This window comes from Diadema antillarum, unplaced genomic scaffold (assembly GCF_040938485.1).
Source record: "Diadema antillarum isolate AM-2024a unplaced genomic scaffold, OU_Dant_1.0 seq00000773_RagTag, whole genome shotgun sequence".
NCBI classification, from domain to species: Eukaryota; Metazoa; Echinodermata; class Echinoidea; order Diadematoida; family Diadematidae; genus Diadema; species Diadema antillarum.
In genome coordinates, this window is record NW_027271662.1 from 75,353 (window position 1) to 89,182 (window position 13,830).

Here is a 13,830-nt window from a genome sequence, read left to right on the forward strand (position 1 = left end):
AACACCCGGAAATGGGAGGGGAGAGATGAGCTGAGGACCTTTTTTTTTTTTTTTTTTTTTTTTGCTTGTCAGCTGAAGAAACCCGGAAGTCAGTGGACGGGGAAAAGATCGGATGGGCCGACTTTTTTGTTTTTTGTTTTTGCTTGTTAGCTCGTGAAACCCGGAAGTGGGCCCCCACACTTTTGAAAACACTGCGCCGGCCCTGGACAAGGGTACGAAAAATGTGACAAAATGATGGTGGAACTCAACGAAAATAATAACGTAAACAGGGCATCGCTTAGCCGTTGCCACTTTTTGCCAGCCCGCAGTGGTGTTGATTCCAAAATCTCATTTAATTAAGGTGATCACCGAAGCAGCTGGAAGTGAGAATGAGCTGAATGAAGACTTGATGAAAGGTGACGAAGAAGAGGGACAATGGGACGAACAGCATGTCTTTTCTCCTCTCGTGTATAATAGGGCCTGTATCTGAAAAAATTACAGAAACGCCTTGCAAGCAGAACACTAGCTGGAACCATAATGACGTCACCCTCGCGTCGCCATTTTATCGCAAACTGCGTTGTTCTCGCCACTTCACAGCCAGAGATTCTCGTAGAATATCTCGTCTTCTCCGCGAAATTGGTAAGTTTGGCAAGAGGCGTGAAAACGTAATCCTACAGATTTCTCTTGTAATGTGGTGAATGAATTGAAAATCTTTGAGAAAATGTCGTAATTGGACGATCTGTCGAGTAACTGGATGTATGGATTCAATGCATACATGCTTGACGCGTAAAGAAGCTTTGGAGCTCGTTTGTTGTATTTCCGTGGCGGCTGCTACGCGCTGCATGCCTATGTGACGTGTGTGAGGGAACAGTAGGCTACCACTTGTACCACCAGTAGCAGTACGGTATAACACTTGCACAGTAGTAATTACATACGTATTGAGTAGTAGGTGGTCTGGTAAACCTACTATTTACTAATCTACCGTTATTCCTAAGCCTAACGTGTTACACTGCCCAGTCGCTGTAAAAACGCGAATACTGGCTTGATTGAATGATCTCAGTATCGATGTATTTTTATTGTCTCTCTCTGTAACTGGGAATCTGCTTTATACAAAATCTGGTAAAAACGAATTATGCAAGTTAGCCAAATAACAGTTACAACTTCAACTTCGCTTCATAAAAAGGGTAGAGGGGTCTAGATGAATAAACGTTAGATCTAGAACCCTAGACCTAGTACATTGTATTATACCTCTTTTGACTAAAAAAAAAAAAAAAAAAAGAAGAAGTTTGGGCAATGTACAGTAACAAATATTATTTCAGATACCTGAATTAAGTCAGACACTGGCATTGCAGAATTCAGTTTGAGTGAACACCTGTGCCACCAAATTCCCATCAAAAACCATTCATCATTTTGTTAACATCACAGTCCCCTCAGTTCACTCAGTCACTGGATTAAGAGAGACTTGTAACTGAAAGATGTCATAAAAAGGATACCGGTAACACTTTCATCTCTCCTGGCTCCTTCTATACTAGAGTCTCTCAAGATGTCTCGACGGAGCACAAGATCAAACAGCTCGGGTCTCAAGCGAAAGATTTTGCAGGAGGAGGACTCCAAATCCGTGCCAGAGGAACAAGAACCAAGCAAGAAATCTTCAAAAGTGGATGGAGAGGTATACACGTACATGCTCCTGAAAAAGGAGGAAAAATGTGATGCAGCTGAAGAAGCAGTACCTGCTCCTGGAATGTCTGAGCACAATAATGAGGTAATGGCTGTAATGTGCATGTGGTGCTGTTTTACTCTGGGCTCTTGTTTGCGTGTTTTTTTTTTTTTATTTGTTAGTTTGTTTTGTTGATAATTAGGTGGGACAGTGTTTTCATTCACTATTTCATTCTTCATAAAAACAGTGCAATAAATGCAATTTGTTTGATTTGTCCATTTTCTTTGCCATAAGATGGCAATGTAGTTACCACTGGATGTCCTCTGCTCTTCAATTCACAAACAGCTTTTTAATTCTGTTTTGATTGATATTTTATCCAGAATTGTGTTCAAAATGTGATACATTTTGATTTCCTTGAATAGATTTGATTAGGATTAATATCTTCCATAGTGTAGGACTGAAAAGTGGTTATCGGTCTGCCACAACTTGAGATGATAATTACCTTATATTCCTGAGAAGTTATGTTATGCTTTATTTTGTTTTGTTGTGCTTTGCTTTGTCTTTTGTTCTTTTTATCTCTATTTTCTTCATTGCTTCTGGCAGAACCAAAGCCAAGAACCTGCTGAAGACAAAAGTCAACCTCGGGAAACAGAAAAGGTCTCAGGTATATATTGCCATATAGAGACACATAGCAAGAGTTTTGATTGTGTTTGTGTTTGTTGGTGGATGATCTGATTCGATATTTCAAGGCTACAGCTTGTAAATGTCTGTGAATACCCCAGTAAATGCTAGGGTACCTGGTGATAAAAATAAAAGAAGTGTTGTGCTCAGTATTTTGTTATTTTTAAAAATCAAGGAGAATTAAAGCGTGTCACTTCAACATGTTTCAACAATTTTCTGCAGTCTTTATAAAGCTTTGCAAAAATGTATTTGTTTTATCAGGTTGCGAACCTCCAATACCCCATATATATCTCAGAACACATTGTGTCTAGTGACAGAGAAAGTATATGAATGGACCCAAAATTTGCTAACTAGTGGAACTCTTCAAACAAATTTTGTACTCACTGATGGTATTGAGTGCTGTTAACAAGGCGAGCTTTTTGTTTTTGCAAGTCAGTGCTGGCTGCTACACATGATTTATAGGTGGATATATTATCAATGGCACATACCTTGTAGGTAAACTATCATAATTGGTACATTATTGAATGCGTGGAGCGTTCCTGTGCATGCAAAGCAGGTTAATTAGCAGCTGGAAAGATGTTCAGGTGTCAGTTTTATTTTTCTTCTTGGTTTTGTTTTTGTCATAATATTGTATCACATGACTACATGCATGTACAAGGGTATGGTGATTTTGCTATGACAGGGATTATTTTCCATAGACACCTATATGAGTACACTTGGGATTCGTCTTCAATGGGTTAAGCCAATAAGAAATGGAGCATGGACTACAGCTGTTAACAGAACAAGACAGGAATGTGTAAAATTTTAGCTGATCTAGTGAAAGCAATGCAGCTTGATTCTTCGTCCTTTGCACTATAAAGCTCAATCATAGCTACTTTTGACCTAATCTTTTTTTCTTATTATCTGCTCCAGATCATCCTGGAACCTTTGTGTGTAGAGATTTTCATTTTGTCTGTGTGTTTTCATTCTGCACAGTCTAGGATACTGTTACCATGTGGCTGTTTTACTCGCAAGCCCTTAAGATGTGCCTGGGCTGTAGTAAGGACATTAGTTCAATACAATTACTAGTATACCTGTGTCTACTAATTTTTTTTTTTATTACTTTTATCCACTTTCAGCACTATCATAAAGATTACCTGCAACGAGCAGGATCACATAAGACATGTGTCAGATGCCCATTGGTTGGGGCAATATGATTTTGATAGACATTGAATTTAGATAAAATATGTGTAAGGAGAAATATGAGATTTTGATAACATAAGCATCAGGTTACAATGTGCTTCACAGGCTAGTAGTATTGATATCGTTCCGATTTGTTATTGTGTTAGAAGTTGTTTTTGGATTGTCCTATCCTGAGAGTGGATGAAATGATAACTTTTGCTCCTCATTCATCAAACATTTTTCTCCCAACGAACAGCTGGTCCACGTGTTGGATACATTGATGCTGTGAGGAAAGCTGTAGCCGCAAAGCGAAAACTGGATCAGGCAGTCAGAAGTCAACGCAGTGCAATCAACTTCAAAGTAAGTGTTATAATTAGGAAAACAGGTGAAGAAAGAAAAATAGTGAAATAAAGATGTGTTAATGCTGTTTCATTTCCAAGCAAATATCTTCAAATTCTCAGGACAAAACTGCATGAAAAGTGTACACAATGTTTTCCAACGTGGAGAACATTATTCATATGTGAGGTTGAATTATGCCTGCTTATTGTAGGCTAAGTGTCAATTCTGGGTTCTGTATTTGACTTTTTTTTTTCTTGTAGAAAGGGTTAGTTTTAGGAGAAATTGTTCTCTCATTTGGATTCAAAATATATTTCAAAATTGATGATGTCTGTAACCTCACCATGCAAGGCAGAAGAAGAAAAGTGAAAACAAAATGAACAAGTACAATGAATGAATTCAGTCACGGCATGATATGCTTTTTATGAGACAGTTGTGAATATTCCACTTCATTCTCACATTCAAGTTTCATTCTTACCCCTCTTCTTTGTTTTATTGCCATTTCTTTTCCATGTTACTGGTCTTTTTTGTTTTATAGAAGATGGTAAGGTTGGTGAGAAAGGACCTGACATCTCACATGAAGCTTCTTGACCGCAAGCTTAAAGCGTGCCAAAAGTACAACAAACACCTGGAAGCTTTGGTTCAGGAGGTCTTCACAACGCTGTACCAGCAAGTCAAGGGACCGTATGTAATAATCCAAAATGATGTGATGTTTGATATGCCCTGAAAAACTTTTGTATTTGTCCACTCGGTGGTAGTTCTGGGGGCCCGTTTCATAAAACTTGTTATCAGTGACAATTGCCACATTTCTATGACAAATTTGCTCTCAGCCAATCAGATGCAAGGATTTCAGTAGCTTGTCACAACTGTAACAACTTAATGAAGGCAGGAGTTCTCGGCAGTCAGCTTCAAAGCTGCAAGTATCATTCCCTAGGTACCCATGACATTGAAAAGTGTGGTACTGAGATTTTATTATTATTATTATTATTATTATTATTATTATCATTATTATTATTATTATTATTATTATTATTATTACTACTACTACTACTACTACTACTGCTATTATTATTATTATTATTATTATCATTATTGATATTATCATTATTATTACTATTTTTTTTTTTTTTTTTTTTACAATTCCTTTTCTTCTTCTCACATAGATTGAAAAAATAATAATTTGCTGCATGTGCAGGAGGATGAGGAAATGCAACATTTGGTTGTCACATGATTGAATAACTTTATTCCACCTCCAGTACAATGTGTCCGTGCTCAACGAGAAAGAAGTCCCGCCCAAAGACGACGGTGATCTCCGTTCCTGAGCAGGGGGAAGAGAGCCATCACATTATTACTGCCAAGAAAGAGGAAAGAACTGACAGTGTGGAAGAACCATCCAATAAGCAGTCAACAAGTGGTAACTATGGCAACAACTCTTTTTTTTCACTACACAAAGTGAGGTCCTACAGTCAAGTTGTCTATGCAGTAACAAGATCTGCTGCATGTGTAGATGGGAGATTTGTCATGTTTAACCACTTTTATTTCCTTTGGAAGATATTGTTCACACTGAGCTCGTAGTAATTATCAGCACAAGCTTTGAATGATATCTTACAGGGGCGGATCCAGGAATTCCGGAAAGGGGGCGTAAAATAAAAAGAATTAAGGGGGGGCGGGTTTCATTTTTTCATTTTATTTCTTTTATTTTAAAAAAATAAATAAAGGGGGTGCGCGCCCAGTGCGCCCCCTCCTGGATCCGACACTGTCTTGGATGAACACTTTATGGAAATTATATAAGAAATTGATCTGTCCAGGATTAACGTCTGAATAGTGGTACTTCAGAGACATCTCGACCCCTGGCTTACTATGAAGGTGGGTATGAAAACAATCAGTTTCTGTTTGTTCTGTTTGGCTGGATACATCGTATATTGGGGCCTTTTGCAGAATATATGCTTTAAGCAGGTAGTTTAGTTCTCGCTCATGCCAGATTGCAATAAGCGAAGCTGGATTAACTGTTCACATAGAATTGTCTTGCATTTGTGTGCGGTCCAGTGAACATCAAATCCAAACTAGTGTATGATGCTTCATTGAAAACTGTATGAGAATAGATAGAGAGGAATTGGAAGTGGGTACATATGCTATTTTTTTTTGCTTTATGGAAACCATATGTGTATTATGTCTCCAACCTATTCATTGAGAATTTATCTCAGTGGCAATTGGTAATATTTTATATTTGCTTTAACACAATCATGCTTTAGTGTGAGCATTACCTTATTGTCCCCGCCGAACGAGTTCGAGCAGGGGACTATGAAACGGGCTCCGTACGTGTGTGTGTCCGTGTGTCCGTGTGTCCGTGTGTCCGTGTGTCCGTCCGTCCGTCCGTGTGTCCGTCCGTGTGTGCGTCCGTGTGTGATCAAAATCTTCAATTTGCTACTTCTCTGTCATTTATGAGCCAATTTTGATTCTGTTTGCTTTATATGATAGCACTACATGGGAGCTTTGAAACTTCTACACAGAATTTCAGTCGTGACCTTTGACCTTGACCTTTGACCTATATTGTACATTTCGCTACAAAATGCTACTCCTTCGCCATTTCTAACCCGATTTCGATTCCGTTTGCTTTATGTGATGGCACTAGGTGAGGGCTTCAAAACTTCTACACAGAATTTTGACCTTTGACTTCTTTGACCTTTGACCTTGATTTTTTGACCTATATTGTACATTTTGCTATAAAATGCTACTCCTTCGCCATTTTTAACCCAATTTCGATTCCGTTTGCTTTATGTGATGGCACTAGGTGAGGGCTTCAAAACTTCTACACAGAATTTTGACCTTTGACTTCTTTGACCTTTGACCTTGATTTTTGACCTGTATTGTTCATTTTGCTACAAAATGCTACTCCTTCGCCATTTCTAACCCGATTTCACTTCCGTTTGCTTTATGTGATGGCACTAGGTGAGGGCTTCAAAACTTCTACACAGAATTTTGACCTTTGACTTCTTTGACCTCTGACCTTGATTTTTGACCTATATTGTACATTGGCTACAAAATGCTACTCCTTCGCCATTTCTAACCCGATTTCGATTCTGTTTCCTTTATGTGATGGCACTAGGTGAGGGCTTCAAAACTTCTACACAGAATTTTGACCTTTGACTTCTTTGACCTTTGACCTTGATTTTTTACCTATATTGTACATTTTGCTACTAAATGCTACTTCCGGCGGGGACATATATTACGCACCGCGTAATTTCTACTTTTCCTTGTTATTTTCATGTGTGGCACAGCTATGGTGTGAATTGAAATCTTGTACAGATTTTATAGGACTGCGGGTAAAGCATGTGTATAATGCACTCTCTGCATTGACTCTGAGATGATGTTTGATGTTTATGTCAAGTGAGAAAGATACCTGGACAATAATGCAACCGTAAGACAAATAGTACATCAACATCATACATGTGTATGCAGAGTGTCCGTAACTGATGTATTGTTGTTTGCTTCTATCCATTTCAAAGACCTTGAGCAAACTCTCGTAGTGGACCAAAAGGAAGACTCTGACTCTTCCAAGCCACCTCACAACTTGGCGGGAGATTTCACCTTTATCACTCTCAACACAGAAGGTCAGTTGTCTCCTCACCTCCATTTTCCCCCATTGAAAGAAATCAGAGTTTACCAATATGAGATAAAATCCACCAATATCAAGTACTTTCTCAATGAATAGGTTGAAGATACACATACACATACACATGGTTCCCATAAAGCAAAAAAATTAGCATATGTACCCACTTCCAATTCCTCTCTAGCTAGTCTCGTACAGTTTTCAATGAAGCATCGTGCACTAGTTTGCATTTCTTCTTCAGTATTTTCAGTTCTATGATGTTAAGCAGCAGTCAGTGTTCGACTTGTATCTCAGGTGGGTTAGACATGCATATCATATTTCAAACAATTTCTGAAAGAGATGAGAGAGCAAGGAAATCCAAATCTTCTTTAATCTAATTCTTTTGTTGCTCTGGGTTTAAGGCATTTAGTCTCCCCTCTGAGTTTATTATTATTATCATTATTATTTTTTAATATCATGCACTTTTGAAAGAAAGCAATACGATATGCTTTGAGCACTTCGATATCTCATTACTGTAAAAGTGGTTTCTTTCGCGGTGGTTTTATTTTCGCGCTTTTCGCGCTATGAGGTTGAACCGCGAATTTAACATCACGCGAAAATGTTTCGAACTCATTGCTTATTACAACGCTATCATTACCGACCGCGAATTTAAACACACACGAAAAAGTCGGCACCGATGGAAACCACGAAAGTTTCTGTACGCGAAAGAAACCACTTTTACAGTACTTCATTAGGAACCATTGGTGACGTGCCCACTTATGATCCAAATCAAATGACACTTTGAAAGTGTAGGTTTAAGAGGGTTAAATGTAAGAGAACAAAACTTTGTTGACAGGCTGGGACTCTCATCTTGTTAGATCTTGATTTAGCCCCATCCCTTTTTTTCTCTTATGTATTTCCTCTATTGTTTCATCCATGGTACCAGAGGATTACCCAGGGGGCTCTTGGCTCGGTGATGAAAGTAACCCCCAAATGAGAGTACGATGTCACATACCACCCAGGTAAGAAAGCAAGGACGTATTTCACTGTATACCAGTTATGTTTATCATATACTGAATCATTTATAGCAGTCACCAACACACACACACACACACACACACACACACACACGTACACACACACACACACACACACACACACCCATAAATCAAGTAATTTGTTTGCTTTCATGTGGCTTGATCAAATGCATGTGTGTGGAAATTACACAAGAACTACAGTGATGCATAAAATATTTCCCAGCATCAGTTAAATTGATCAATTTTTTGTAGTAAATAATACTCTAAACTGAAAAATGTTTGCATGCATTTTTATTTTGTGAATTTTGCGAGAGCCAAGATTCGCAAAATCGACATGCATGCGTTAGTTCTTGTCTACGCTATTTGCATTGAATGCCAGAGGCACTTTGCAAAATTTCATGCTGTGAAAAAGGCTGTCAACTCCAATTCGTTAAAATTTTATACCGCGAAAATGTCATTTTTTACAGTACCCTCTGTATAAGAAAAGAGAATGACAAGCGTGCACTTACAATAAAGTCTGTTTCATGTTGTGTCTGAATGGAATGAAAGTGAATTAAGATCAATTTGGTTGTTTGTAATGTTGTTTAAACTACAACCCCACCCTCTCAAGGCTATTTATTTTTAGATCAGACACACAGACAAATGACATACAAATGGACAGACAGATACATACACACTTACACAGACACAGACACTTAAGACAGACACAAACCTTCACACACAATTTATGTGATAGCAACAGGAACAAAAACCTCCTGTGTAATGCCAATTGCCCTAATACCAATTGCCCTATTTCATTGTTCCATTCAACTCAAAGCGACATGCTGCACATCATGAACATGTACAAGTCGGCGGACAAGCTGGCCCTCAAACTCCTGGACCTACTGTTCGACAAGGAGACGCAGGCCACCTCCAACCTCTCGGGCACGGGCAAGCACAAAAAGAAGAAACTTGACCCTCTCTTTGTCTTCGGCATTCACTGTAGGTACCAAGGCTGTCGTCCACATGGCCACCTTTGCACGCTGTAACCGAGTGGACTTTATCTTGCTATGTAGTGTCATCTCCCCGCCCCCCCCTTTACCTTATCCCCTTTGCCAATGTGCTCTGTTCAATGGCTGATCAGCACATCTGCTAGCACGCTTATTAGCAGCCTCAGTATCTTAAATAACTTGAAAGTTCAAAAAGATTGCAATTGGTGGACTAAGATCAAACAAACAGAATAGCAGATGTATCTGAGATCAGACTCTGACAAGATTGAAAGTAATTTATTAGGGAAAAATTTATTGAAGTGAAAATTCCTTAATTTTTCATTGATAAATTGTATTAATTTCTGGTCAGTTATAATTACATATTCAAAAAGCTGCATCACTTTGGCGATCCCTCGCATTTATACCCAAGCTGATTTATATCCTTTTGGGCTTATGTCAGGCTAATGTGTGTGTGTGGGTGTGTATGACACACGCACACACACACACACACACACACACACACACACATATCACACACACACACTCACACACACACACACAGCATTGAGAATTAGGGATTTCTTGGACGAACACTGTACTAAATTCCATTTTCTTTGCTCAATTTTTCATTGATAAATTATATTCATTTCTGGTCAGTTTTCCTTTGTTTGCATTTAAGATTGAAAATGATGCTTTCACTTGAATAGTGACATTTGTCACAACCACATAATATTATGTTAATTAGATAATGCAATGAGGTCATCACCTACAGGTTGCTTTTGACCTGCACACAAGTCTTCATCTCATTTCTCTTCACTGAAATAAATGGAATCCTATCCTTTGCCTCAAATTATTTGAGAATTTAGATGACTATGCTATGATGACCTTGAAAAATAAGGGGGGGGGGGGGGAAGGTTGTAACTTCTAGTTGATTGACCCAAAACTTGAGTTTTAAATTGTTTATATGAACAACAATATTAGAGATTTGTGATGGGATGTCATCAGGCTTCATCCGATTTGCACACGAACTCTGACAATGTTTCAGGAAAATGTGTAACCTTGAAACTCCCTAACTTTCCTCTATTCTGTTTGATTTTGTATTGGAACTTCTGCTGCTCTGTTTGCTTATATCACAGTGGCTTTTGCAGTAAAACATTTCGGTATTGGCTTTTTCATTTCTAGTATCCACTGTAATACTGAGGACATACATACCAGCCAAATGTGTCCTATGTTGTACCAACAAGCTAGGTTGAATTCATACAATGTACATGTATTTTGACAAAGCTTGCACTTTCCTTATTTGTTGAAGCTCATTACAATATTTTTGTGGAGTGTAGGAATTATGTCATATGAAAACTTCATATGAGTTTAACACTTTTACAGAGAAAAATATTGTGAACTATCATAAGCAGTACACACATTTGTCATTTGTACTAGTACTTGTGGACAATTTGTCTAGTACAGATCTTACCTATATATATGTCAGTCTTGCTTTTGTATATTCATTTGCTCATGTTTTAATGTTTAGTTCATTCAGTGTTTTTTTAATGCATTTTAATTAGTTATTATCTAGTTACCCATTTAATCATCAATCTATCCCCTTATCATATCTACTCATCCATATCTCTGTTTGTCCATCTTTTGATCTATTTATTGATGTGTGTTTTGGTAAGGTCACCTCATGAAACACTTCGCTATCACTGGAGAGGACTGGTACCGCATTCGCCTGAACATTGACTCCAAGTGTCGCACTGCCTTCAGGAGGAAGCAGAAGGGGTTGGCGCTGTATCCCAAGCACGCCGTGAAAAACAAGCGGGTGCCAGTCAGCATCGCTGGAACTACTTACAAAACGCAGGTACAGGTACATTGTACGTGCTACTGGTATCAGCTGCACCATCGCCATGTTTTGTTTTGATTTCCAACGAAGACTTCAGCGGGAAGTCTTGATTTGTGCGACTCTGGCTGATGCAGTTCATTGCTACTCTGCTGCTATTACTCTGTTACAGCTGTACTATTAAAAGTGTTACTTTAATTACTGCTTCTTCTGCTACTAAACTTCGAATTATAGGCCAATTTGTTACTGGTTTCTCCTGCTATTTCTGCTGCTACCACTCTGCTACAAACAACCACTACCACTGTTGCAGCTGCTACTACTACTACTACTACTACTAGTACTACTACTTGTACTACTTCTGCTGCTGCTATTATTTCTATGTCTTCTACTGCTTCAGTATTACTGCTGCTAATGTTGCATCTATTGTTTCTGCTATTAGTCCAACTTTAACTATTACTCTGCTCATACTTGATACACTATTATTACAAACAGCATCATTGCTAATTTCCTCCTCCACCTCATCATCATCATCGTCACCATCCTCCTCCTCATTGTCATCCACATCATCATCATAGCCAGAAACTATTCATAACCGTTTTCATTGTCATTCTTGGTTTGAAGCAGGACTTTCCGCACTCCAGCACGGTGCAGCACCTGCAGCAGGTAGTGAGTCAGCTGCAATCCATCCCGGCCGAGGGCCTCTCCGGCATCGCCATCATCCGCGAGCAGCCCGACGGCACCAGCACCGTGGAGACCGCCTCCGGCAGCCTCGTTGGGCACACCATCCTGCAGGAGGGTGGAGAGCTGCAGGCAGACCAACTCAAAGAGGTTTGTGTGATTCCAGCATCAACCACCATTGCCCCCGCCCCTCCCCCTTTTTGTTTCTCCCTGTTCCTTCGTCTTGCTCCCAGGCCATTGGATGGCACTCTCTCTTGCTGATGTGCAAAGATGCTCAACTACTGTAAAACCAGAAATTTGGACATGCCTGAAACTTTTGCGAATTTCGCAAGGAGCATACTACCTGCCAACTGTTCAGTTTTAATGTGAATATTCAGATTTTTTTACTGAAAGAAAACGCATTAATTTCAGTGTGTTCTGATTTTATGGACTTATCGGTAATGTAAAGTATATGAAATTTATGAAAGTTCAGATTTTTGAATAATTTTTCTTTGTTTGTTTAGATTTATTAAGTCTCAGGGTTGGCAGGTATGAAGGAGCCAAGATTTGGAAAAGTAAAATGCTCACAAAAGATTTCGTCGACATGCAGTGAATGCCTGTACAATGCTGAACACCATCATGATAGACAAGTCGCAGAAGTTTCGTGCCGCAAAAAAGCCGGTGGCTCCAAATCACAAAAGTTTCATGTTTCTAGCTTTACAGTACCTCTCAAAAACAAAGTATTGCGCAGGTCTTAGTACACACAGCTGTTATGATACAACAATCAATTGATGAGATTTGGGCGAGTTCTTCTGAAGATCTAAGGATGAAAGGTCAATTTCATATCTGTCAATATGTAAGAGAACTTGATAGAGGATGAACTATGATGATGCAAATGCCCAGACATACCTTATGACGAATACATATGAAAGTGTCCCATCAGTTTTCACCTTTTTACCTCTGAATTCTAATCAGCCACTCCGTGCTGGGTAATGGCAAATAGTGAAGGAGAAGACAGACTTGTAGATTGGATCTCAGTGACTCTGTTCTGCTCTCTGATGCACCTGTGGGGCTTTTCGAACTCCAAGTGATGGTTGTTGGTCACAGAATTATGGTGTATACAGGAGCTTTGCAAATGGGTGAGTGTCTGGACACTTAAAAGCTGGGCGGCAGACATATTGCCTGCAGGAACTGGATGGGTCTTTTGAAAAATCTACAAACATTTTTTTAATCTAGTTGGGAAGAGGTTAAAGGGGAAGTCCAGCAAGTTTCTGCTTTGATTAACACAAATTGATTTTCAGGGTGGATTTCCCCTTTAATAAGCTGCTTTGCCTTTGTCTTGTTTCATCCTTCATTTAGGTAATCAACCAAGCTGGCAGCACAAGTGAGATCCACCTGGCGGCAGGCCAAACTATCGGCTTTTCTCAGTCGGGCGAGCTAGAAATACGGGAGATTCATGTCGAGGAAGCGAAAGAAGAACAATAAAATTCACGTACCGAGTTGATCTTTGCACACGAGATACATGTAATGTAAACTGGGCTCTCCAATCCTGACTTGCCTTTTCTCTGGAACAGCGGATGCTGGAAATGTAAAGCGATATTGATGTGGACGGAGTGAACGTAGAATCCATGAGGGCAGGATGTTATTGAGCTGAGGACTCAAACATTGCCTTTGTGATTTCGGACCACTGGAAGTGGAGCCAACTCACATGGAAACAGGTAGCTTCTTGGATAACAGTTCAACACTGACGAGGCTAGCTAGTTGGTATTTGACAAGAACAAAGTGTCGAGAGTGCCACACTAGAAATTCGGAGACAAACTGTTCAATTGTCTGGTCATTTGATGCACAGCTGGTAGATTATCATATCAAATATGAATGGTGTAGCAAGATAAGTCTTTAAAGACCGAGTGGCTGTCTCCATCTAGTCTTTG

The 13,830-nt window shown here is 39.2% G+C and overlaps 1 protein-coding gene across 1 annotated transcript; it reads left to right on the forward strand.

Moving 5' to 3' along the window:
- The first annotated feature begins 540 nt into the window (after positions 1-540).
- LOC139738900 (uncharacterized) lies at positions 541-13,384 on the forward strand. The gene is made up of 12 exons (XM_071649530.1): positions 541-618; positions 1,512-1,741; positions 2,240-2,300; positions 3,735-3,838; positions 4,353-4,498; positions 5,071-5,228; positions 7,321-7,425; positions 8,350-8,425; positions 9,258-9,421; positions 11,082-11,263; positions 11,867-12,070; positions 13,259-13,384. The coding sequence occupies exons 2-12, from the start codon at positions 1,523-1,525 to the stop codon at positions 13,382-13,384; spliced, it is 1,545 nt and encodes a 514-aa protein (XP_071505631.1). The 5' UTR covers positions 541-618; positions 1,512-1,522.
- Positions 13,385-13,830: the final 446 nt, after the last annotated feature.